The sequence below is a fragment of the Bidens hawaiensis genome, unplaced genomic scaffold, assembly GCF_021521415.1.
Source record: "Bidens hawaiensis isolate Kalapana, Puna unplaced genomic scaffold, B.hawaiensis_p1.1 tig00028985_1, whole genome shotgun sequence".
NCBI lineage: Eukaryota > Viridiplantae > Streptophyta > Magnoliopsida > Asterales > Asteraceae > Bidens > Bidens hawaiensis.
The window spans coordinates 120,256-147,866 of record NW_027494760.1 but is presented as its reverse complement, the minus strand read 5'-3'; the positions used below and the strand labels follow the sequence as shown (position 1 = coordinate 147,866).

Sequence of the window (27,611 nt, the reverse complement as noted above, 5' to 3'; positions counted from 1 at the left end):
TGTACCAGACGATTTGTTAATATAATCGTGTGCATTTGGAGTATTGTCGTGTCTATCATATTTATATTGTTTTTCGTATTCTCATTCTTGAATCACCACGGTGTTAGGATTCCGCACTAACATCGTGTTTGGGTTGATATCATACTGTAGTGATCCAGATTCGGGACTTACATCATATCTTATAGTCACGGCTCTGATACCAATCTGTAACACCCCGGCTAGACCGGAATACGCCCGAGCGTGACGTACAGATTGCTCAAAACACATGTGACACTATTAAGTGACAATATTATCATTAATTAATTAAACACCAAGTACACAAGTTTGTAACAAGAAATACAAGGAAAAAATACAATAACAATTAACAACTTGTCCATTTATTAATATAACCTAAGTTCTAGTGTCTTCTCCGTTTCATCCTCTAATAATTGTACCTGTAACATATATATATATATATAATAGGGTCAACTAAATGAATAGTTGGTGAGTTCACACAAGTTTTGATATAAGTACATAAAAATCATACAATTTCATAAAGAAGTGTAAATGAGCAAGTAAGGTTCTTTCCAACTGGGATTGTGCACCAGCATACTTAGATAAGCGCAAGTAAGGTCCTTTCCAGTTGGGATTGTGCACCAACGTATTTGGATAATGAGGCCTTTTTCCACTCATAACAACAAATGTCTTGAGCGCAAAGGGGGGCGTATGATCATAATATATTGAAGTAATCCATGTGCAAGTAATTTTGAGCAAGTAACAAGTAAACATACAAGTCCATGTAGCGAATTGTATTTTGTAGATAATGAATAAACAAAATTGTAATTTGGATAGGATATATATGTTACCTCCAAAATAGTAAAAGAGTAAAAATGGGGTGTGAGAAACTCACCTTGAAGTGGAAGACAAATTTGAAATAAAACAAATAGTGCGTATATGAAACCAAAGCAATTGAACTGCATGAACTAGAATTAAAAGTACAAAATAAAATAAAATAAAATATTAACTAACAAATTATAAAAGTAAATAAATCGATTTGTCGGTAATTAGAAGTGTTTAAATGTATGTTTTATTATTTTATGGAGTTTGATATTATACTTTAACGGAATTTAGCTTTGAAAATAATTATGTTAGCGTGATATAAAGTTTAACGAAATAATAGTTATTAATATAATATTACTTACGAGATTAATATTAAATTTGAGTAAATTAATGTTTACGGCATTTACCAGTATAATTTAGTTTAGTATAAACGCTGTCGTTTGGAATTTATAAAGTTTACGACGATATTGTATATATATTTATATATTTATTTCACGAGCTTTAACAAACGTTTCAGGTTGGAAAAAGCTTGGTTTTCGGATGAAAAGGTTATAAAATAAACTAAAACAATTTTTATTTAATTAAAAATGATTTTATTTGATTTATAATAATTTTTATAAATTTTATTTGGTTAATAAATATTAAAAGAATGGTTTTTAAAAATAAAAGAAAACAAAACAAAAAAACAAAAAAAACTACTATGACCCGGGTTTGAACCAGGGTCCCTGATTGATATGTTCATGGACTAACCAGTTGGACCAGATTGTTTGTTTGTTATAAGTTAGAAACAATAATTTATAAACTCATTTACCACTTCATCTTTTACTATAAACCCTAGGATTTCAATTCCATTAAACTGTTCCATGTTTGTTAAATTAAAGTTAGGGGTTTTATTAGACGCGTTTAAGTGAATAAAATTTATATAATACTTACCTTGAATGATAATGAATTTATAGTGAACTGCGGTGTGGCCGAAATCGGATTTTTGAAGAACCAATGTAACATCCTACTTTTGGTTATAATAATAAAATAAACTTCGTCTATTTTATAGTGAGTCGTTATCGGTTTCGATAAATAGAATATGAGTTGGGCTAGTGTTGGGTAAATGGATATGGTTATGGACTTGGGTTATGAAAGAAAGAAGAAAAGACCATGGGCTTAGCCCATGATCCATAAATATATAAACCATAATCACCACTTATTTCCTCATTTTACACATATTCCATACACCACCAAAACACACACTTAAGCTTTCTCTCTAGTTTCTTCCTTCTCTAGCCGAAACCAAGAAAGAAACCGAGCACCGACCCGAGGTAATGATAGTATGACGTTATATGAGCTTAAACCCGTTAGATATAATCGCAAAACGACAAGCCGACACCGTTAAACCGTTTGAGTCTCGAGATCCGGGTGGAATCGAGTATAAACCGAACCTAAGATGGGCTTAGGGGTCGTCCTAGCTCAGATCTGGATCGAACGGGGCGAAAAACGGTGAAAAACGAGTCAAAACTCGTTTTTCCGGCGACGGCGCCGGAAAGGCGACGCCGGAATTGGTACGAGGTAAAAGAGAAAGTCAAAGAATGTTCCTGACATTCTCTGACCTACCCCTAATTCGTCAACGGGGAGTTAACGAATCAGGGGTGATTCGCTAAATGTGAGATAACGATCTAGCTTCTGATTCGCTAGGACCATTCGTTGAAAGAGATAACGAATTAGAAGGTCCAATTCGTTACGCAGTCTGATTCGTTATATGGACTAATTCGTCAAAAGGACCGGTTCATTAAAAGGTCCAATTCGTTTAATAACCAGTTCGCTAAACTTTTAAGTTCGCTATGAGAACCAATTCGTTATGGTAACCGAATTCGTTAAGAATGAGTAACGAACTAGAAGTTTATAAAAGGACGGAACAGTCCCTGGACTTAGAAAAGAATGATTTAATTACAAAGAAGCCCTTGAACTTTTAAGTTAGCGAATTAATTAATGATTCAAAATTCTAATGGAAAATGTGTTGAGACAACTTAATATTCGTTTTTCGTATTTATTAAATAGTGTCGATCAAGGGTTTTGATGAAATTGTGTTATGCATTTTTCGTTTAATTTGTTCTTGTGTTTGTGATTAATCGATATGGCCATTAATGGGTATCATAGCAATATTTATGAGAATTGATCTTCAGGCGCGAGGGGGGGGTAGTCTTTTGAAGATGCGAGAATGCGGATGCACGATTGATCAATAATAATCGGCCAAATTTTACGCTAATAAATTTTAATAAACAATTTTACACCAATGTCCAAGAATAACAACTATAAAAATTCCAAACAGTGATAGTAGCCGGATTTGAGATCGGCTGTATCCTAAGGTAGGACACTTGAGCAGGTTAGACTCCAAAAAAAAGAGAGGAATGATGGGAAATTTTTCTTCGATTTTTCTGCTTAACTTTAAACAAAACTAAAAGGCCTTACATAGGCTTACAGTGCAAGGGAATTAAATAACCAACACTACATCTCTACTCTAATGGCGCTGCTATCCCATTGCTAGATGGCGGAGTCACGGAGATGGTATTCCAGAAGGTGGTATGGGTTCTTGAGCCACGTCAGCATCTTTCAAAATAGGATTAGGAGCTGCAGCTGGTGGCATCAATTGAGGTGTCATAAGCGAGAATAATTGACCAGGCACTGCTGGACTCATGTATGATGGTCTCTGATCTTCTGGTAATTGTAGACAACGGTTTCCTAAATCCCACAAAAATGTAACACAAACAATATAAAAGCTATGAAATACATATGCAGTTTGACTTTGAAACTCTAAACAACATTTAACTAATAAACTAAAAAGACAAGTGTTTTAAGAAATCATACTAATTAGGCAAAAGATTGTGTAAATTTTCACTGAACTTAAAAAGTAATAATTTTGATCCAAAAGTGAAGGGTAATTAACAAGATAAATAAACTTACTTCTGTATTTGGAAGCAGTAGCTGGATAAGATGTAATAACGCCATCGACTTTAGCTCCATTAACATACGTGTTAATTTCAACATACGGGTCTGAAAAGAAGTCCCATGGCTGTGAAACAAACTCATTGTTATAAAACTGCACATACACAGGGAGCTTGAAAGCGTGAAGCTTTGCGACAACATCAGTTTGATCACCAAGAAAGCCACTGTTTCTAGGATACACAGATTCTTTCCCAATAATTACAGAATTGGCAAATTCACTGATATCCACAATTGTTGAATTGAGGGCATCGCGTATATTCTCAATGACTTCATAAACAAGCTCATGCCTGTTGCTTCTTGCCTTGAACAATTTCAAAACTGCACTATCCGATGACTGAATCAAGATTTTCTTGGTCCTCTGGTTATTTATTCTGGATTTATTCAAAACATCCATTACCGCATCTGTCACACTTAATCCTTGATGAGCAGCTAAGTAGGCTGCATTCTGCAAGTTGTAACAAAAATGGTATCACTTTAGTTTCAGTAATAGATGAACGAAATTAGGTTGACTCACCTTAACATTGATTAAGACACCAGAAACTGAAGTTGCGTTACTAGCAAAGTCCAAAAAGTCGGATAGTCTCATAAAGTTGCCAGCATTTACAAATCTTGGATTTCTTTGTAAAGTGTAGTTTGTATATGGCGTGAACATTCGGGCTAAAACATTAGGAACAAGAAATAAGAAACAAGAAAAACAGGTTATATTAACAACATAAAAAAACTAGGGAGTATAGTAGTTACGTTTAAGGCTCTGAATCTGGTCCCAAGAAAGACCGAATGTAAATATCCCAGCATCAGGTTGAAGGTCAGGAATGATTGTTTTCAAACTTTTAAACCCCGAATAGGCGACAGTTGTTATGTCAAGGAGGTCTATTGAACCTAAACAAATAGGTATCCCATCACTTGTTATTTGAACAGGACAATCAATAATATCCGCACCATCAGAAACTGCTTTTTGGTATGCCAAATCAGTACAACCCGGGTCATATGATATAATCACAGGTTTTTCTGGACAAAATATAATGTCAGCATTAACAAAAATTACTTTCAAGAACACTAGAAATGATTATGGTTTAACACTCAAAATATAGCATATGTACCTTGAGTTTGGATATTGCCCAAGTTCGATAAGCAATCTGTATAATAACATACATAGAAATTAGAATCTTGAAGAGTAATACCAATAAAGTAAGTCAACAAACTTACCTAATGCTGCAGATGGAGTCATTGGGTTATCAGAAAGCACACCGTCAACAGCAAACACGCCATTGTCAACATACTGGAGATACTCTTGTACAGGGTCATAACTGTAATTATACGGGAGTTGAACATCATTTACAAAATCAGAAGCAAAAACTTCTAGACCCGCTTTATGAGCGTCCGCTACCAAAGAAGTAGCCGGTTGCAAATAGAAATCACTACCAACAGGCCATACATATGATTTAGGAACAATGATTCCTTGGGCAAACGTTTTAATCATTGTCAGATTCCTCAGAAGGGAACCGTATGTTTGGTTGGTTGTAGGCTCGGTTTCATTCGGTCCAAGAAACCGAAATACTAATTTGGTTATTTTTGGACAGAACATTGTAACAATACTTTTTAGAAAATTCACTTCAGGTGATGATATGCATCTAATTCTAAATTTTCTTGAAGCAGCCATCACATAGCTTCTCATGCTCAGATTATGTTGGCAGTAAAACGCATCATGCTGGATGTTCAACCACAGCCCCGGTGGCTTTAAACCAACAACCTCATCAACGGTAAGAATTTTTGAAGAGCCATCAAAATATGGAACTCTAGAGTATATCCCCTGTGTTACTGTAATAACAATATTCTTTCATTATGATTACTAACCAAAGTAAACATTGACAAATTGTATAACAACTGAAAATGATGAACTTACAAAAGTATTTGTTAAGGTCAGCATTGGTGAAATCAATAGGGAAATATCCCTTTACGGGTACTCCGTTGACATTGTAGGTCTTTTCCCCCTTATCAAACATAGGATCGATTAATGTAGACGAGTTTTGAAGATCCAAATTTGGAAAACAGATGCCGATGTTATCTTTAGTTAATTGTACATCACACCACAGCATTACATCGGGTACACTAGTAAGCATGGCCAACTTGTAGGCCAATAAACTAGAACCAGGAAATAGCCCTGAAAATCCACCATTTGCAACCACTAATGGCCGCTCTCCTGCAAAATTTAAATAACAGCAAAAGCTTCTAAAATCTTATAAAAGTTAATCATCTAATAAAAAGCATGTTGTTGTACAAAAAAGGAAGCTTATAAATAAATTACTCTATATTACTTCTAATATTTTCACTATAGAAAATGTGTATTTAGACTGTATATTAAACAAAAACTATATAAACAATACTTAGATACGTACAAGAAAAGTAGTTATACTAGTTAGTGTTTTCCAACGAGAATTCGTGTTATCAGATCCTCGAGCACCGACCAAGGAGATCAAGCAAATTAACGTTAACAAGTAGACGATGTTCCACATTTCCAAGAAAATGTAGGCAAACTCTTGTTGAGTAGACTTTTTTGCTTGAGATGAAGTCTAAACAAAATGCGTGTGTATATATAAGCCTAAAAGGTATTGGAATGGACCTTAATTTCTCCTTAATCTCCTCCCTTAGTCTCATCCCTTTGACTTGCCTCAATTTTAGCCTACTCTTAATATTTTTCCTTATCTGGACTATTTTCCTTTAAATTTAAATTCCCTTGTATCCGTTACTTTGAGAAGAAAATATAGTAATAAACATCTCTTTTGTTTTTCTTTTACCTTTATACCTTTTTTCCTCAGTTTAACTGATTTATTAACATATATTATTTATTGTACTTAAACTTATATTTCGTAAATTATGAGTATTTTGGTAATACTGATGCATTGCTTGTACTTCTTAAGCCTGTAACTAAACACCACTACATACACTATACTATTAAAGTTTAGCCTATTTAAAATACTTCCACTGGGTGGTTTTTATTTTCTTTCCACTGGTGTCACTTAATTATATTAGTTAACATGTGAACTAGAGTATTTTAGAGAGACAAAAAGTTGGATAAAAATAAACGGTAATAATTTTTTTAGGCCAAACATACTAAATTATATATATTTGTCTTTTTCTTTTTAAACCTACTTAAAAATAAACAAATAAACACACAAGGTCCAAATCACGTGCTTTCATTTATCTAAATAGACTAATATATTAGTCTTAAATACGTAATATTTGGGAATGATTTATCAGTTATTAATAATATTGGGAGCGATTGTTATATGATTGATAATAATGACAGATAATCAGCCGTTGATATATTGATACCTTATATGAGACTAAATTAAGTCACATATACGTCTAGCCAGTAGCCAGTATTAGATTTTGGAGGGAAATTATTGGCGATTGAAATTCAGTCCCAAATACGTGATGAAAAGTGGTTGTGTTTGGAGACTGTTCTTTAGTGTGTAAATGGAAAGAAATATTAGAGACCGAAAGTCAGTTGTTAATATTCCGAAAAAGGATCGATTTGGAGACTAATATTCGGCCTTTGACACATTACGTATATGAAAAAAAAATCTAGGAGTGATGTTTAGTCTCTGGTTATTTGGTGCAAATTCTATCATTTTTAGAATTGTATTCGAGCCTAAAAATCATGTAAGGTACCTTATATGGGACTGATATTTAGTCAGCGTTTACAAATCATGAAATAAGTACGAATTGATATTCGGTATTCAATAATTGATGCATGTATTAGATATTGAAAATCACATTGCAATTCATTCAACAATTTTAACGACCAAAGCATATTGTATCTGAAGTTTTTCTGCGTCCTAAAGAACTAAGGTTGGTGATGAAGAGTAACATTCATTGATGGGGTCAATTAAGGTCCTCGATGATCAATTAGAGACTTAGAGTTAGTTACAACAAACAACAACAATCATACCTAGTAAATCGCACCCACAACAAAGCTACTAGTATGATCTGGGGAGAGTGGGATGTAGACAAACCTTACCTATATCTTTGAGGATAGAGAAACCACTTTCAGAGAGACCGTCGGCTCAACGCTAAACAATGCAAAAAAACAAAAACAAAACTATATATATATATATATATATAAACGAAAACCCAAAAATCCTAGGTGTCGCGATGTGGTCGCTCCCCCCTTTTTTGGAGTCACCATATTTGCTTGATTTTTAAATGGAGGCTTCTCATGCATTTGACCCGAATTCACGGGTATGAGTCTTATCAAACCCATATATTTCTTAAATGGGTTATAACATCTCATCAAATTAAAAATCAATCTCACTAAATATTTGATATAATAATCTTATAAAGTAGGGATATACTAAATATAATATATGATTTATTTAAAAAAAGATATATATTATTTATAATTAAAAAACCAATTTGTAGTAACAAAAAAATAAATGGGTCTTTGGTCTCATCAAACCTATATAACTTTTAAACCGGGTTATAACATCTCATTTATTTGTGAAACAATTTATCATCAAATAATAAGTATATTATTAACTTTCATACAATAAAAAAGATAAAAATTCAAAAAATAAATATTAGAAACAATAATATAAAACAACCCCCGTGATATACTAAAAATTATTATATAATTAAAAAAAAAGATATTTATAATTAAGAAACAACTTTATAGTAAAAAAATAAGCGGGTCTTGGGTCTCACCAAACCCATATAACTTTTAAACCGGGTTATAACATCTTAGTTATTTGTGAAACCATTTTATCATCAAACTCTACGTATATTTTAAATTTCCTACAATAAATAAAATTAAACTAAACAAAGTATATAAATATTAAAAACAAGTAATATAAAACAGCCCATGTAATACGGGCGATATCATCAAACCATAAGTATATTATTAACTTTCAAACAATAAAAAAAATAAAAATTCAAATAATAAATAAATATTAGAAATAAATAATATAAAACAACCCCCGTAATACGGGGGATAAAAACTAGTATATATATATATATATATATATATATATATATATATATATATATATATATATATGAAGCTCCCAATAATCAAAGAAAAATAGAAAGGATAAAGTAAAACCTATGTAACATATATATATGAAACGAGATGAGCAATAACGCATGTAGTAATCTACGCTATAGTAAGGTCTAGGCCCCCTAGACAAAGTAAAGACCACCAAATACCCTCCTAAAAGTCTATAACCTTAATTTTACGTCTCCACGAACTCCTATCATGGACCATGTCCTCAGAGAGGTTTAATTCTATCAAATCATGCCTAATATGCTCATTCCAAGTCAGTTTGAGTCTACCTCTACACCTCTTTCCCTCTACAACAAGGGTTTCTACCACCCTAACAGGTGTAGACTCTTATCTCCTCTTCATATGCCCAAACCACCTCAACCTCCCTTCTCTAATTTTATTTGAAATACTAGTTTCCCCTAATTTTTCCCCAAAGACCTCGTTTCTAATCCAATCCAACCTAGTGTGCCCACACATCCATCTCAACATCATCATATTTGCTACCTCCAACTTACGTGCATGTGTTTTCTTGATTGCCCAACAATCAGTTCCGTATAACAATGCAGGTCTAATGGCAACCATATAAATTTCCCTTTTAGTTTAACTGGGAATCTCTTGTCGCACAATACTATCGTTTCCGCTCTCCATCTACACCAGCCTGCTTGAACACGGTGGGCTACATCTATCTCTCCATCGCTTTGCACGAAAGATCCTATATACTTGAAATTGGTTGTCTGCGGAACTATTTGACCCTCAATGGTGATGTGAGTTTGTTCCTCACCACATGTATCACTAAAGTCATAATAAAGATACTATGTCTTAGATCGACTAATCCTTACACATTTACCTTCAATAGTTGTAAGCCACTCCTCTAGCCTCACATTCAGGATTTGTTTACTCTCTTCTAGCCTCACATTCAGACTTAGAGTTAGTTATTGTCATTTATTGTCAATGATGATCATTTAGGGTCATTGATAGTTAAGAATCGATAGGTAGAGCCACTTAAAATCATTTAAGGTCAAGGATGGCCAACTAAAGTCACTGATGGTTAATTGGTTGTTGATATTCAGTTAGAGCTATTGGTGGTTAAATAGGGTCACTAACAGTTTGTTTGGTATGAGGTAATGGAATGAACGATGAAATGGAATGAACGTGGTAATGAAGTGGACAAAAGAATAAAATGTGTTATTACCATTCCAATGAGATGTTTGGTTACCACATGGGAATGAAATGATCATTAAAACGGTAGTGAGTGGTGGTCGTGGCATTGGTGGGCGGTGATGGTGTTTTTGTGGTGGTGGGTGGTGGTGGGCAACGGGAGATAATGGTGGTCGGAGGTGAGGGTGGGTGGTGGTAGTGGGGTGGGGGTTGGTGGTGGCGGGTAACGGTGGAGTAGGTGGTGGGCAGCGGTGACGGTGGGCGGCGGGTGCAGGTGGTGAGGGGCCTGGGCCGCCTTGGGTTGGGGGCGATGGTTGGTGGCGGAGGTGGTGGCAGCTAACGACGGCGGTGGACGACGATGGTGGTGGTGGTGGTGGGTGTTGATGGTGGGTGGTTGTGGTGATGGTGGTGGTGGGAGGGTGGTAGAAGTGATGTAGGGTGAATGGGGAATTGAATGAAAAAAAATACGATGGGGTATAGATGGAATGAAATTGGGGTGTTTTAGAGGGAATAGAATGGACTAAGTAATGAGTCATTGCATTCGTTTAATAAACCAAACACACTTTCCTCCATTCCCTCATAATTGTTCATTTCATTCTGTCTTTTATTCTTGTATACTAAACATTACCTTAGGTTTAATAATGTGTAATATGAGTCATGTCATTATCAATAATGTTCATTTATGGACTTTGAATTTAATTTAGATTAGTTAAGGGTCAATGATGTTGAATTTGGGTCGTTGAAGGTGGTAAACTAATGTTTTTATGACTGTTAAGATTCAATGACTTATTATTCATGACCAATGATGATTAATTAAGGACATTGATGGTTTCCTTCGTATGAAATTTAATTTTTCAAGGGCTTCAGTCCCATTCCCATGGATGACTTCTGAACTAACTCTCTACTTAGGCTTTTTGTTAGCGGATCCACAATATTATCCTTTGACTTCACGTAGTCAACAGTGATAATTCCAGTAGATATTAGTTGTCGTACCGTATTATGTCTACGTCTAATATGTCTATTCTTACCATTATACATTGTGCTATGAGCTCTGCCAATTGCCGATTGGCTATCACAATGTATATAGATGGCCGATGCCGGCTTAGGCCATCTTGGATCCTCAACAAATTGACGTAACCATTCTGCCTCTTCGCCCGCTTTATCTAGGGCGATGAATTCTGATTCCATCGCGGATCTAGCTATAACCGTTTGTTTAGACGATTTCCATGATATAGCAGCACATCCAAGTATGAATACATACCCACTTGTTGCTCTGGAATCATTCGTGTCAGATATCCAATTTGCATCACATTGTCCTTCGACAACTGCTGGATATATGTTATAATGTAACCCGTATTCTCTAGTGTATCTTAGGTACCGAAGCAACCGAATCACACAGTTCCAATGACTTGAACTTGGGTTGCTTGTGTATCTACTTAGCTTGCTCACAGCATATGCTAAGTCGGGTCTAGTGCAACTCATAAGATACATCAAACTGTCAATAATTCTTGAGTATTCCAACTGGTTAACGGGTTCACCTCTATTCTTAGCTAGATGTTGACTTGTGTCAATGGGAGTTCTAGCTACATTAGAGTCATTCGCTTTAAACTTCTCAAGAATTTTGCTCACGTAATGGGATTGACTTAAAACAAGTCCATTTTGGGTTCGTGTGATTTTAACTCCCAAAATCACATCCGCAAAACCCATGTCCTTCATGTCAAATCTTGTTTTTATCATGTTCTTTATGGACGTTATGATTTTGTCATCACTTCCAGCAATGAGCATATCATCTACGTATAGACACAAAATGACATATCCATCGGATGTGTCCTTCACGTATACGCATTTGTCATATTCATTGATTTTGAACCCAGCATCAAGCATGACATGATCAAACTTCTGGTGCCATTGTTTAGGAGCTTGTTTCAAGCCATACAAGGATTTCACAAGTTTACACACTTTCTTTTCTTGCCCAACGGCTATGAAGCCTTCAGGTTGTTCCATGTAAATCTCTTCCTCTAGATTTCCATTCAAGAAAGCCGTTTTTACATCCATTTGATGAACTTCCAAGTTTCTAACGGCGGCAATGGCAAGCACCAACCTTATAGATGTTATTCGCGTAACCGACGTATATGTATCAAAGTAATCTAAACCTTCTCATTGTTTATATCCTTTGATCACCAACCATGCCTTATACTTATCGATGGTTCCATCAGGTTTCATCTTCTTCTTGAAGATCCATCGATATCCTAGTGGTTTACACCCTTGAGGAAGATCCACTAGTTCCCACGTATGATTTTGTAAGATAGAATATATCTCACATTTGATGGCCTCCCTCCACTGAGGTCCTTCAGTAGAGTTCACCGCTTGTTGATACGTTTGAGGTTCGTCTTCTACCATGCAGGTAAGGAAATTAGGGCCTAAGGATTTTTCAGTCCTTTGTCGTTTACTTTTTCTGATTTAAACCTCCTATGTCTCAGATTGTTCCCGAGGTTCATCTCCAGTACTCTCGTTTTGAATACTTTCCTCAACCGGTCTTTTTTAGCTCGGTTTTCCTTTATCCAAACATGGGAACTTATATTCAAACCATGATGCATCCTTTGATTCTATTATGGTGCCATTGTTTATTCCGGGATTCTTGGAATCATGCACAAGAAATCGATATGCACCACCGGGAAGGGTATATCCTATAAATACACAATCCACGGTTTTGGGTCCTATTAGTAGGCGTTTTGGTGGAGTCACCACTACCTTGGCTAGGCACCCCACACTCGCAAGTATTTATATGGTGGTTTAATTCTCATCCATAACTCATATGGAGTTAGATCTTTCTTCTTATTCGGTATCATGTTTAAGATATAATTAGCCGATAAGATTGCTTCCCCCCACATGTCCGGGCTTACCCCAGAACTTATCATCATGTCATTCATCATTTCTTTCAAGGTTCGGTTCTTACATTCCGCTATGCCATTTGATTGAGGGGAGTAAGGAGGCGTGACTTCATGTATGATTCCTTCTTTTTCACACAAGTCAATAAAAGGTGAAACATATTCACCTCCTCGGTCACTCCTTACTTTTTTAATTTTTTGATTTAGTTGATTCTCAACTTCGGCTTTAAATAAGATAAACTTATCAATAGCCTCGTCCTTACTTTTAAGTAAGTAAACATAGCAGTATCTTGTACTATCATCAATGAACGTGATGAAGTACTTGTTCCCACCACGAGTAGGAATTGCTTTTAGATTACACACATCGGTGTGAATCATCTCGAGGGGTTCGGTAAATCGTTCAATCTTTTTGAATGACAATCTCGTTTGTTTTGCTTCGACGCAAGTTTCACATTTATTATTTGAGTCGATATCGAATGTTGGTATGCAATTAAGTTTAATCAAACATCGAATAGAATTAAATTTAACATGACCTAGTCTACCATGCCAAACATTAGAAGACTCAAGCATATAAGCAGAACTAGTAGCATTGTCATTCATTTTGTTAAACACGGTTACATTCAACTTGAACATACCATTAAGGGCATAGCCCTTACCAACATACACACCATTTTTGGTCAACACGACCTTATCAGACTCAATCACCATTTTGAACCCAAACTTTTTCAACTGCCGCCCCGACACAAGATTCTTATGAATTTCGGGAACATACAACACATTTGACAAATAAGTTCCTTTCCCGAAGTCATCTTCAAAACCACATTCCCCTCACCTTTGACTTCGGCCGTAGCGGAGTTTCCCATAAACACCTTTTCTCCATTAGTCACCTCTTTGAAAGTGCTAAAGAGACTTTTGTCAAAACACACATGACGGGTAGCCCTCGTATCGACCCACCAATCTTTGTTATTTTGCCCAACCAAGTTAACTTCGGTGACTATAATCGAGAGGTCCGTGACCACCGCAACAAGGTTCTCAACCTCACGAACCATGTTAACTTGTCGAGCATTTTCTTTCTTTGAAAGCTTGCACTCATTGGCCTTATGACCTTGCTTTCAACAATTATAGCAAGTTCCTTGGAACATCTTTTTCTTCCCAACTCCCCCCTTAGGACCAAGGTTGAAGCCTTTTCCATGATTTTTCTTTCCACCATTTTTACCCTTTGAAGATTGGCCATGTTCAACAACATTGGCCTTTGTTGTTCCAGGACCGTCAATTCTTTTTAGTGAAATTTTGTTATCTTCTTCAATACGAAGACGAACAACAAGATCTTCAATGGTCATCTCCTTTCGCTTATGCTTGAGATAGTTCTTGAAATCGACCCAACTTGGTGGTAGCTTTTTAATAATACAAGCAACTTGGAATGTCTCACTAAGAGACATCCCTTCCGCATGAATATCATGAAGAATAACTTGCAAATCTTGGACTTGACTCATAACAGTTTTTGAGTCTATCATTTTTAAGTCCAAGAACTTAGCCACCACGAATTTCTTAGTACCGGCATCTTCGGTTTTGTATTTGCAGTCCAACGAATCCCATAATTCTTTAGCAGTCTTGGCCTTACACTACACGTTATAAAGTGCATCAACCATGCCATTCAAGACATAGTTCCGGCACAAGAAATCCAAATGATTCCAAGCGTGAACCGCGCTCACCGACAGCACATCCGTTGCCCCTTCATCAACTTGGGGAACAGTTTCAGTCAAGAACCTGGCAAGGTTCAAAGTGGTCAAATTAAAGAACATCTTTTGTTGCCACTGTTTGAAATTCACACCGGTGAACTTTTTCGGTTTCTCAGCATGAGACGTGATAGCAACAGGCAGCGGAGCGACCAAACCGTTTGTGACAGCAACAACGGTAGTCACGATGGCAGAAACGGCAGCACTCATGGGCTGGGATTCCATTATGAAACGAAAAATACAAGAATAATAATAAGTAATCTGTTTAAGTTTGTTGAAAATCTTGTATTATAATATCCAGAAAATTAAACGAAAATAAACGTAGCAGTAAATCGGGCTTGTGTTTAACACAATTCCCTTAAACAGATTCACGGTCTGTTCCCAGGATACTCCGGTTCGAAACAAAATCGGTGCTCTGCCGGACTCGAACACTTGCCTGAAACGAAAACGAAATTATATTGCTGTAGAGAGGTAGAATAAGAAGTGTGTTTGATTTTTGGTGTGTCTACAAATGAAGACTGGTCCTGTTTATATAGCCATACAATTACACTCAATAATCAATATTGTTAATGACCATTAAATAATAATAATATCAAATAATGTCCATTAGTGCAGATCATAAAACTGAAATTCATAATCATTCTCATAATGATTATTAATTGTAATTGATTAGACCAGTTTTGAATTTCAAAAACAAATTCAAAAAATCGTCTCACGCGGGTTCGGGTTTTCGGAGTTGCATTCGTGTCCGCGGGACATGCGGGCACGCACGAGTTCGATGAATTTCTAGTCTAGAAACCCAAATTTGCACCCCCCTGTGCGCGCGTAGGACTTGTGGTAAAACATGTCATAAAGAATTCAAATGGGTGTAAGGGCTCTACCTTATAAACCATCCATTAATTTGTTCCCAATCTGATGTGAGACAAACATTTACCACTTCCACCACTTCCTTCATTCACACACTTAAAACTTCCAACAATCCCCCACATGAATGGAGGTCGAAACAACAATATTATTCCGATTAGATTTCAGCAGTTGAATCTTGCATACAATAAGTAGGTGTTATCTTTTGAACCTTTGCTTATGAAGCATACTTAGCCCACTGGCTTTGAGTAGACAGTGATGTCTTTGAACTCGTCTGCCGTTTGTGTAGACAACAATACACTTCACACAAGGCTCTCCCTGACAAAGTCAAGTCCTCATAGTTATGTTCGTTATGGTCATGAACATGCGCCTGGTTCTGCAAGAGCTATTAAGTGTTGTGCCCAACAACCTCTTCGAAGCGACCCCACTTCTCTCTCACATAAGTGATTCACCATGTATGACTACCTTGGTCGAATCATTAAAAGCCATATGCTTAGCTTCACACTTGTCACTTTTAGGAATGGACTAGGAAGGTTACCTTGCTACATGGTAAACTCCCTCTTAAAATTGTAGGGTTATCCCCCCACCCCCCCATAGTGACCGCACTAATTCATACAATTAGGTTTTCCTATTGAACTCAATTCTTGGGATCTCAAGTCTGTTGAGTTAGGTTTCCTTCGCATGAACTTTAATTTTTCAAGGGCTTCAGTCCCATTCCCATGGATGACTTCTGAACTAACTCTCTACTTAGGCCTTTTGTTAGCGGATCCGCAATATTATCCTTTGGCTTCACGTAGTCAACAGTGATAATTCCAGTAGATATTAGTTGTCATACCGTATTATGTCTACTTCTAATATGTATATTCTTACCATTATACATTGTGCTATGAGCTCTGCCAATTGCCGATTGGCTATCACAATGTATACAGATGGCCGATGCCGGCTTAGGCCATCTTGGCATATCCTCAACAAATTGACGTAACCATTATGCCTCTTCGCCCACTTTATCTAGGGCGATGAATTCTGATTCCATCGTGGATCTAGCTATAACCGTTTGTTTAGACGATTTCCACGATATAGCAGCACCTCCAAGTGTGAATACATACCCAGTTGTTGCTCTAGAATCATTCGTGTCAGATATCCAATTTGCATCACAATGTCCTTCGACAACTGTTGGATATCTGTTATAATGTAACCCGTATTCTCTAGTGTATCTTAGGTACCGAAGCAACCAAATCACACAGTTCCAATGATTGAACTTGGGTTGCTTGTGTATCTACTTAGCTTGCTCGCAGCATATGCTAAGTCGGGTCTAGTGCAACTCATAAGATTCACGGTGTGTTCCCAGGATACTCTGGTTCGAAACGTAGCAGTAAACCGAGCTTGTGTTTAACACAATTCCCTTAAACAGATTCACGGTCTGTTCCCAGGGTACTCCGGTTCGAAACAGAATCGGTGCTTTGCTGGATTCGGACACTTTCCTGAAACGAAAACGAAATAATATTGTTGTAGAGAGGTAGAAGAAGAAGTGTGTTTGATTTTTGGTGTGTCTACAAATGAAGACTGGTCCTGCTTATATAGCCATACAATTACACTTAATAATCAATATTGTTAATGACCATTCAATAATAATAATATCAAATAATGGCCATTAGTGCACATCATAAAACTGAAATTCATAATCATTATCATAATGATTATTAATTGTAATTGACTTGACCAGTTTTGAATTTCAAAAACAAATTCAAAAAATCGTCTCACGCGGGCTCGGGTTTTCGGAGTTGCATTTGTGTCCGCGGGACGTGCGTGCACGCACGAGTTCGATGAATTTCTAGTCAAGAAACCCAAATGTGCACCCCCCCTGCGCGCGCGTAGGACTTGTATAAAGAATTCAAATGGGTGTAAGGGATCTATCTTATAAACCATTCATTAATTTGTTTCCAATCCGATGTGGGACAAACATTTACCACTTCCACCACATCCTTCATTCACACACTTAAAACTCCCAACACATATAAGTGAGCATGATTGTTTACCAATAATACAACACGTTAGTAGAACTAAACTGAGGTAATGTTAATGAGAGTATACTTTAAAGGTAAGTTAGTAATAATATAAACTTATAAAACGCTAAAATAGCTTGTCACACCTACCAAGACGGAATCATGGAATACGATGTTCTTGGTTTTCAGTCCACCACCGACGACTTTACCACCACCACCATAGCACACCACTACATCTAAGACCTCTACCTCCTCCACTAGCTTCGCAATGACCAATTGACAACTACCATATATGTCGATGACACAACCACTAACACAAGCCTCTAGTTTGGCCTTGTCTCCTCCCATCACCATTGTCATCATGACAACTATTGTAACGTCGACACAAACAAAATGACCACCAAAATATCTGCCTCCATCATTGCATCAATCATCCTTTCCCCACATCGTTGACACCACTTAGGGTGGAGGGTGTGGAGGTCGGCTACCGGCCAAGGGGTGGTACTCCCTGCGGGGTACACCGCCGCCAACCCATCTTTTTTCGCCATCGGGTCCTTGCAAAAAGTGGTATCACCCGACGATCCAAAAAAAATAGCCCCCCCTTTTCTAATAGATTCAAGTTAAATACACCCATTTTCCTACTTAATACCAATTCTGTCAATACACTCTATACAATCAATAAATATAACACAAAATACATACACTTTCTACCTAATTTTTACGCACTCCATACCCAATGGATCCGAACAATTCTAGAGGTAGACAAGCCAGTACAGTTGTTGGTAGAGGTGTCAGATCTAGTTCGGTAGGAGCTGATACCAGCCTATGTTTTATAGCCCACCATCAATGTTCATGACATCTCCTTCTCTAATTTCACCCGGACAATTCCACTACTCTATAGAGGATGAGATGATGTTTGATTCGTTTTCAATGAGAAGCCAAGATTATAGCGAGGATGATGAAGAAGTCCCGGAGATGCAAGCATACTATCAACCTGAATTTCAAAAATATAACTTAGTTGATGATGATGAGGAGGAGGAGGATAATGAAATGGAGGTTCAAGAAACTCAAGAGGAACAACCATACAAACAAAAAAAAATTCCAAGGTTGGATGACGAGTGCACCATGGACATTCGATCAAGAGGTGGTTTTGGCTAAAGCATGAGTTCATATTTCTGAAGACAAAAAGGTCAGAACCAACAAAAAGCGATACTTTTTGGGGTAGAATCCTTGAACATTTCAACCAACTCGTGAGCGAAAGTGAACGAACCGTTCATCGACTCAATTCAAAGTGGACTCCAATGCTTACAAATGTTACGTATTTTAGCAGATTCTGGCAACAGGCACTAAACATTTTTTTAGTATACTAGTTATGTTTATTTGTTTATTACTATCGTTTTATTCTTTTTTTAACTATATAGGATCGTGTGAGAAATAGTGGGTGTAACGATCTTCAAGTGATGCAAAATGCTTTGAAGGAATTCAAAATGAAAATATAAATATATAAGGGTGGTTTTCAACACCTCGAAGCATGGGAGGTTATGAGAAAGCATTCTCCATGGCTTCAAGCCCCATTGGTAGGTGAATTGTTCGATACTCACTCAGACAAAAGAAGACGATCATCGGATGCTGGAAACTACACCCCAAGCTCCACACCCGACAAGGATTTTAGTGCTCATATGCCGGACCTCAATGATGATCCAGCACCTTCAAGATTAACCCGAAAAAGAAATTAAAAATCCGATGCGTCAAGCAAAAGTAGTTTCGTTGACACACTTGATTCCTACACATCATTGAGGTGCAAACAACAAAAACAGGCCACATAAATGAAAAGGAAACAAGGAGAAGACACTTTGTGCTTAATTGAGGAGCAACAGGCATCGGTGGCGCAACAAGAGTTTGACAACGACATGAAAGCTTATAGGGAGTCATACAACGGTTTGTACGCCCCGCTAATGGAATTAATTTTAAGCGTAAACGTGAGATAGCAGAAAAGTACGATTTTCCTTGTGATTTTTATTTTTTTTAGTTTTATTTACGTAATTTTTAATTTTAAATGAAAGTTTTAATTTTATTGTGTTTAAATTATTAACAATTAAAATTTTTTAGGGTAGTTCGCTGATGTGTCACAGTAATCCAGGAAAGTCAGGGTAAAAATGTGGTAAAAGTACATGATTGGTCGAAGCTTAGTGTATTTTAGGTACCCTAGGGGTTCCACACTAGGGATGAAATTTTTATCCCAAATACACGTACCCGTACCAGTACCCATACCAGTTTACTAGATACGGGTATGAGTACATAGATATACTGATTTTGATTTTAGGTACGGATACTTTCGGAATACTCGTACCCGTTAGAAATATGTAAGGATTTTTATTAAGATTTTCAAAACTCATAACTCTAATGGTGTTTTTATTGGGATATTCTAAAAGCTACAAGTAGGCTTTTCAAAACTATCGATAGTCAAATGTATTAATTAGTAACAGTTCTAATCAAATCAATTAAAACCTAGTTCATTTCTCTTCTTCTTCTTTCAATTAATAACTAGTAACAGCCACCATGCATGAATTTTATATTATGGTTGATTTGTTTCAGTTTTAGTTTTGGTATTATGTTTTGGTTATGATATTACGGTTAGGGTTTTGTATCATATTTAATTGATTGTCGATACCGTACCGATATTGATACCAAGTTTACTGAAGATTTTTTCAAAAAAGAAAAAAGTGGTACCAAAGCGGGTATCGTACCTAAAGTACCCGTACTCGTACCATAAAATTTGGGTACGGGTAACCAGATTTACAGATTTTATGTACGAGTACTTTTGAGTATAGGTATGGGTATAGTACTTATCTCCAGGGGAGAAGGTTAGTTAGGGCCAGGGTGGCCCCGTCCCCCTATTTTTTTTGCGTAGTATTGTACATTTATCTATTTTCGTTTGAAATTTTTTAGACGTATTGTAAATTTAGCCGTTTTCGGCCGAAAATTTGAGTCCGCCCCCCATCTTTTATGAAATTTTGTATACATTTTAAGTCCGGTCTTCCCAACGTCTTAATCCAAGCTTTACCACTCCTTATCTTATCTCTATTCCACACTGTGTGCCATTAGTATTACCACGTATAATGTTGTAGTTACCATAGCTCCATCAAAATGTACTTCAAATACCCCAAAAAAATTCCAGACATTTTTTTTCTTTTTATCATTTTAATTTGCATGTCTTGAAATTCCATTTATGTAAATAAAGTCTTTAAGCCCTTAAAAAAGTGTGTTCACAAAAAGCCCAACTTGGATAACCATTGACCCTAAAAGTCCCCACTAATATTAGCATGTTTGTCGACAAGTTTTGTCTTCACGACGACGTTTAACGAAACAGTGTTGAAATAAATCCCCAAATCATTGATGAATTCAATCCAATAATAATATTATTATTATTAATGCAACAACAACTGCCGCAACAGTCTCCGCCGCAAGACCCAAACCCACCTTCGATGACCCCTTTCAAGAAACGTCTTCTTCATCGAGTCGAAGACTCTGATACTCATTATCTATCTCCTACTGGTACAATTTGTATTCAATCAACCCTAATTCTGTATTGATTTCATTCTGCTCAAAGTCAAGTTAAGTTGATGAAATTGGATGTGGGTTTTTTGAATTTGTTTCCAATTCTTTGAATTTTGGGTTTTTTTAAACCCTAGTAATGAATCTGATCAAATTGAAGTTGCGATGATGAAATTGGATGTGGGTTTTGGGATTTGCTTCGAATTCGATTAGGTTTTTTTTTTTTTTTTCAATTTGCTTCAAATTGTTTGAATTTAGGGGTTTTTTAAACCCTAGTAATGAAATTGGATGATGGATGTGGAATTTGGTTAAAAATCGATTAGGGTTTTTTGAATTTAGGGTTTTTTTGGGGATTGAATGTTCAGTTTTCATGTTTCAGTTTTTTAGGTAAAATTTGACCGGATATTTGATTTGATTTTAATGATTGCATAAAAGATTTTATTTCGTCGAGTGGGTGATTTTTGTTCTTTTAAAAGGAAGTCTTTTTGTGGGTGATTCTTGCTTTTCAAAAGATGGGTTCTTTTCAAGATTTTAAATTGGTTTGCAGTTTTGAGTTTCTTGAATTGAAAAAGACGGTGTTTTTCATACAACAAATTTATGATGCACACATGAAATTTAATATTTTTAAAAAGGAAAACATGTTTCTTGAATGTAATTTTGTTGTTTTTGAATCTAATAAAAAGATAGTAAGAAAATATGTTGGATACATGAAATTCAATATTTTAAAAAGGGAAACATGTTTCTTGAATGTAATTTTGTTGTTTTTGAATCCATAAATATGGTGATTTTCATGGTTATACTTGCAAGAAAATATGTTGTATATATGAAATTCAATATTTTTGAAAAGGAAAACATGTTAATTTTATATAAAAATACTTTTGTTGTGTTTGATTTATCAGACAAAAAGGAAGATGGCGAATTCGCGTCGGAAACACATGAGAGGGAGGAGATTGAGTATAAGAATCCGTCTTATGAAGATGAACGGTTTGAGAGAGAATATATGAACGAGCATGATGAACGGAAACTCGAAGAACATGAATTAAGTGATGATAATTTGTATGATGAACATGGATTTGATCAAGATGGTTACAGGAAAGAGAGACATAATGTAGTTAGAGAGAGACAAAAGAAGAAAGAATTAGAAGTATTTGTTGGTGGTTTAGATCGCGATACAACTGAAGTAGATCTTAGAGAAGTTTTTAGTGAAATTGGTGATATTACTGAAGTTAGGCTTTTGATGAATCCTATGACAAACAAAAACAAAGGTTTTGCATTCATACGGTTTGCTACCGTCGAGCAAGCAAGACGTGCTCTAAATGATTTCAAACATCCTATGGTAATAGTCTTTTATTTTATATAATTTCAGGGATAACTTTTTCACTTCGCCGGTAGTAACCAAGTCAATTAACAATTTTCAGATTAATGGAAAGCAATGTGGAGTCGCTCCAAGTCAAGATAGTGATACATTGTTTGTTGGTAATATCTGCAAAACATGGTCAAAAGATATGGTATGTTTCAACTTCTTTCAATATTCAATTGCGTTATCTTTTTTGCACGTAAGTTATGATAAATGATATTATTTTTTTTTAAATTTTCAGTTAAAGGAAAAGTTAGTGCGTTACGGTATAGATAAGTTTGAAGAGTTGACTTTAGTTGAAGATGCTAAAACCGTAGGCATGAATAGAGGATTTGCGTTTCTAGATTTCCCAACAAGAGCCGATGCGTTGGAAGCTTGTAGACGTTTGCAGAAACGAGACGTAATATTTGGAACTGATCGAACGGCTAGGGTTGCTTTTGCCGACACCTTTATTGAACCCGATGATGAGATAATGGCACAAGTATATGTTGCTCTTTATAGCTAATATCTTCATTTTGTAATTAAATTGACTTAAATATGGTAACATATTAATATATTATTACATATTTGGAAAATGTAGGTGCGAACCGTGTTTGTTGATGGTTTGCCTCCTTCTTGGGAAGAGGATATTATAAAAGAACATTTAAAGCAGTTTGGGAAAATCGAGAAGGTTGAACTGGCTAGAAATATGCCGGCTGCTAAACGTGATGATTTTGGATTTATAACGTTTAGCACACATGAATCTGCGGTGTCTTGTGTTGATGGTATTAATGATTCCGAGCTTGTTTTCAGAAACAAAAAGGTGAACGTTCGGTTTGTCTGAATTATCTTAAATTTTGTTTTATTATGTCGTTTTTTTTGGGTTATGTTTGACCTCAAACAGGCCAAATAAATAAATTAGTTTCAAGGGTAATGAGTCATAAGGGATGAAAAAGTCCCAAAGTCCATTTTTAGTACATAATAGCTCTTAAATCGTGTATTCAAATATTCAGATTATGTTGTAACATATTTCAAATTGAGTTAAGTTTGGGTTTTCGTATCAGAGGTTTGTACATTTTTGTTATTATTACTATTAGTATTGCTCGTATTGTTATATTATTCTTATTCTGGTTAATTCTGCTTAATAGATTGTACCTATTGGTATTAATATATTTTGTTATAAGTGGGCCCCAAAGCTTTATTATTTTGATTAATTAACACAAATAATCCAGGATGTTTGGTTTTTTAATAAAAAGTTAACAGAAATTTTGGATGTGGTTAGTGGGTTGGATTTTAACTGATACGAAAATAAAAGTATTGGATTAAAAAATGTCAAATTTAAACTAATGGACTAGAATGATGTTTGGGTTAAACTACAGGGACTAAAAGCGTATTTAAATCAAAATATATGGAATTTTAATTTGAGTTTTTATTCAGTATAAGCAATTTTGTAGAATTAATTTCTAATTTGAGAAGTCCTTAAGATATATTGTTGTATGTGATCTTGGTAGTTTGTATTCAATATCCCACACCTCATAGACCTTTATCCAGGGTGGAGAGCGAGACTGGCCATTCATTCGACTATTCTAGAGCCTATTCTAACTCCACTATAAAAGAAGGTCCTACTACTTGTGTGAAATCAGTCGCTTGAGAGCTTCGGGCTAGGTTATGGACGAGAGGCTAGGTACGATTTCTGAGCGAATCAAGGAGAGAGCGATGACAGTGACTTTATCCTAACTAAGAAAGGTAATCGATCCCCTTTCCCAACGGGAGAGGATGGAAAAGTTCGACCGATAGGGAGAGAAAGGCCCTTCCCTTTTGGGCCGGTTGTGGGCGAGGAGGGATTCGAACCCCCGACACCGTGGGGGCAGATGTATAGAACTTTTAAACGAGATAGTGCTTATTCAATTCTCTCAAAATGGAATCTATTCCAAACATATATGCCATGGTTCCTTACTTCGACAGGGTACAGATATCTAAAGTTTTTATTTTTAGATACTTTTTCAGACCTATTGCCGATACTAAGTAGCAGCCAAAAATTTGTATTTCGTTCATGGTTCGATATTCTGGTGTCCTAGGCGTAGAGGAACCACACCAACCCATCCCGAACTTGGTGGTTAAACTCTACTGCGGTGACGATACTGTAGGGGAGGTCCTGCGGAAAAATAGCTCGACGCCAGGATGATAAAAAACTTCACACCTCCCGTTCTTCATACTTTTTCAATATGAAAAAAAAAAATGAAAAATAAAAAGGTCGTCTTATTCAAAACCCCAATTATGACATCCCTTCTCTCCCACTTCACACCTCGGAACGCGCCGTTCTTATAGAGATAAAGCAACATTTTTGTAGATTTAATTTCTAATTTGAGAAGTCCATCAAATATACTGTTCAATGCATACTGGTATACTATTTTATTTCTATGAACTCATAATATTATCTTTTTACAGGTGAAAGTGCGAGCAAGGCTATCTAGGCCACGCCAGAGGGGTAAATCTGCTAAATATGCGCTTGGCGGTTACACAGTTGGAGTCGAGAGTCATCGTGGTTACAGGAGTTCTTGGGAACTGAGTTCAAACCGTATGGATAGCCATAGGCTCTCAGATAGGGATAGAAGAAGCATGCGGGACCGTAGCCCGTATGATTCGGGCCGCAGAAGGTCGTATGATTCTAGAGACAACCGGGATTATGATGTCTCGGCGTCTGATCGTAAAAGAACTTATAGTTCTACAGACAGATCCTTAAGGCGAAGATCTCCAGGTATGCAGTAGTCAAACTTGCTGGTTGGGTCGTTTTGACTTTTGATCCTAAATATTCGTTCAAGTTTCTAGCCATTTTATAATTACTTAGTGTCACATATGCTTACTAGGGTTGTTCAAAAGAAGATTGAAAAACGCTTGCTCAAAATTGGCTTGGCCCGGCAGGTTAAGAAACATGTAAAAATGTGCCATAGGTTACAAGATTTTACAACAACATAATAATAATAGTAATAATAGTAATAATAATAATAATAATAATCAGTTTAAATATAATAAAAACAATATTGGGGGTATTATGCATTGACATGTTAAGATAATTCATAGCCAGTTTTATAAATAAACAGGTTCAAATTGGCATCTTTATAATAAATATTTATATTCATGTTTTGCTTATTCAGTTTATGAAAGGAGCGGTTTCAGAACACAGTATTCGAGGCAAAATGACGAGTGGCCGGTTTATAGAGATTCTTACTCTTCACGTGATGCTAGTTACGTCGAAGATACTTCTAGAAATGTTTCTCGTGTTCATGGTCGGAGGGTTTATGATGACGACGACGACAGTAGGTACATGTATGTTGACCGCCCATCAAGATACAATGATGGAGGTAGCCGTAATTTTGGCTCATCGTCCAGCATTAAACGTCCTTACTCCTCAATCGTAAGTCAGTTACTTATTTCAATAATATTCTTTTTGTAATAATGACGCATTAAATATTTGTAAACCTAGGAGGAACACCATCCTCGTTATACGGAATCATCTCGGAGGCAGTCAAGGGCAGGTTTTGATTATGACAATAATTCGGATTTGGCGTACAATGACAGAATTTATGGAAGCGAACCTACAAGGTACTGCGCATTTGGAAACGTTCAATAAATTTTCTAATTACATAGATTTGTATTTATTATTAATGTAATTTATTATCAGGCTCACACGTGGGTCCCGTAATCAGGGTTCTGCTGGGCACTCAAGTGTAAGCTACAGAAGAGGTATAATATTATTTTGGTCTATAATCTTTATTAAAGTTGCTATTTTGTTTCTCAATTCTCTACATTTATCAGTCGATATTGCCAATGACGATCCAGAAGAGATGTATTCTAGATATGGACGAGAACGTGAGTCACGCGACTACATGCCGTCACGATCAGAAGTATATTTCATTTTCTTGTACCTTTTTTTTTCTTCTTTTATTTAATTATATAATAACAATATTATTAACATTATCTGAATGTTTCTCAGATGCGTGAAGGGTCATACTCACCTGGCTACTCTAACCATCGTGCGACAGATGGCGGTTATGCGGGTGGAAGGGTATCGGACTCGTACTACTGAGGTGAGCTTCCAAAAAATAATTATAAGCGTTACCTTACATAGGTAAATAATATTATACAATCAGGTTGGTAACCCGGATGATTTAGAGGCTTGAATCTGACCGAGATGGTGTTGTGGGTTGTATAAGTGGATTTTTCAAGTTTACTTCAATAAGACTCATTTTGTATGAATTTGTGGTGCCGATATGATCCTTATAATATTTACTGTGGATTGCTAGATGCCGTTTTGTTATTGAGATTTTAAATAAGAAATCATGGATCATAACATACAGGTTGTGTTGGTCACTTTTTAGTGGATTTATACCATGAATTCTAGATTTTTGAGATTTTTATAACACGATCGGCCGAAAAAGACGGATCATGCAGAATCATAAACCTGGTTGATTCTGAAGGATTTTATTCCATCGGAGATGGCGGTTTTAACATAGTTGTCAACGAGGTTAATGTTGTCAACTATTCGACAAACGTCACGACCAATGTTGTCTTTATAGTCTGATATGATGATTGGCATGATCGTTGGTCATCTTTTCTTTCGTATAAGCTTTGAGGGTTCTGTTTGCATGGTATACGGGTTTGGGTTAAATTAAGACAACTCGACTTGCTCGGGTCTATCTTGTTGTGTTGATTGGTAAATGAGTTCAGGGTTTTTTAGTGTGAGGTGGATTTGGATAAAGTAACCCACAGGTTGATTTTATGAACATGTTCGGCCGACTTTATGGACGGTGAGTACCCGCTTAACGTGGATTAATGAATTGAATCTAAGTTGTTGACATTTATGGGTCAAAGTTTGACTTATTTCATTGAGTTAGATCAGATTCTGACCTGTATTTCAGACAATGGGATCTCCAAGCTCATTTTCGAGATCTTCAAAGTTTGAGTTATATGCTCGTTTGACATGTAGATGTAAATATCAGGCTTAAACCCTAAATTTCTCATCTTTGAGATCTTCAAAATTGGAGTTATATGCCTGTCTGACGTGTAGATGTAAACATCAGGCTTAAACCCTAAATTTCCAAATCCTAATTTATCATGACCTTTTAGAATCTTTATAAAACATTTTTTTGTCATCTTTCAAATTCGAGCGAAGACGTGCTCTTGGCCATGCGAATATTGTTTTTATGGCTCGATCAT

At 36.2% G+C, this 27,611-nt stretch overlaps 2 protein-coding genes across 2 annotated transcripts; one reads left to right on the top strand and one right to left on the bottom strand.

The window, feature by feature from the left end:
• Positions 1-3,343: 3,343 nt before the first annotated feature.
• Positions 3,344-6,532, bottom strand: LOC143577987 (glycerophosphodiester phosphodiesterase GDPDL3-like). The gene is made up of 8 exons (XM_077061683.1): positions 6,227-6,532; positions 5,717-6,013; positions 5,020-5,631; positions 4,914-4,949; positions 4,555-4,821; positions 4,328-4,470; positions 3,772-4,258; positions 3,344-3,549 (listed from the first exon to the last, which is right to left on the bottom strand). The coding sequence occupies exons 1-8, from the start codon at positions 6,324-6,326 to the stop codon at positions 3,365-3,367; spliced, it is 2,127 nt and encodes a 708-aa protein (XP_076917798.1). The 5' UTR covers positions 6,327-6,532; the 3' UTR covers positions 3,344-3,364.
• Positions 6,533-20,813: 14,281 nt separating this feature from the next.
• On the top strand, positions 20,814-27,215 carry LOC143577985 (uncharacterized). The gene is made up of 12 exons (XM_077061681.1): positions 20,814-21,058; positions 21,958-22,394; positions 22,477-22,566; positions 22,657-22,896; positions 22,996-23,217; positions 24,843-25,152; positions 25,550-25,809; positions 25,879-25,997; positions 26,077-26,138; positions 26,211-26,299; positions 26,389-26,482; positions 26,546-27,215. Exons 1-11 carry the CDS (start codon positions 20,935-20,937, stop codon positions 26,479-26,481), a joined length of 2,046 nt encoding a protein of 681 aa, XP_076917796.1. The 5' UTR covers positions 20,814-20,934; the 3' UTR covers position 26,482; positions 26,546-27,215.
• Positions 27,216-27,611: the final 396 nt, after the last annotated feature.

Coding starts and splice junctions, on each gene's coding strand:
- LOC143577985 (XM_077061681.1), top strand. CDS start 20,935: ATGCAACAACAACTGCCGCAACAGTCTCCGCCGCAAGACCCAAACCCA. Junction 21,059..21,957: donor TCATTATCTATCTCCTACTG/GTACAATTTGTA, acceptor TTGATTTATCAG/ACAAAAAGGAAGATGGCGAA. Junction 22,567..22,656: donor AAACATGGTCAAAAGATATG/GTATGTTTCAAC, acceptor TTAAATTTTCAG/TTAAAGGAAAAGTTAGTGCG.
- LOC143577987 (XM_077061683.1), bottom strand. CDS start 6,326: ATGTGGAACATCGTCTACTTGTTAACGTTAATTTGCTTGATCTCCTTG. Junction 5,632..5,716: donor TGACCTTAACAAATACTTTT/GTAAGTTCATCA, acceptor TTGTTATTACAG/TAACACAGGGGATATACTCT. Junction 4,471..4,554: donor CCAGATTCAGAGCCTTAAAC/GTAACTACTATA, acceptor CTAATGTTTTAG/CCCGAATGTTCACGCCATAT.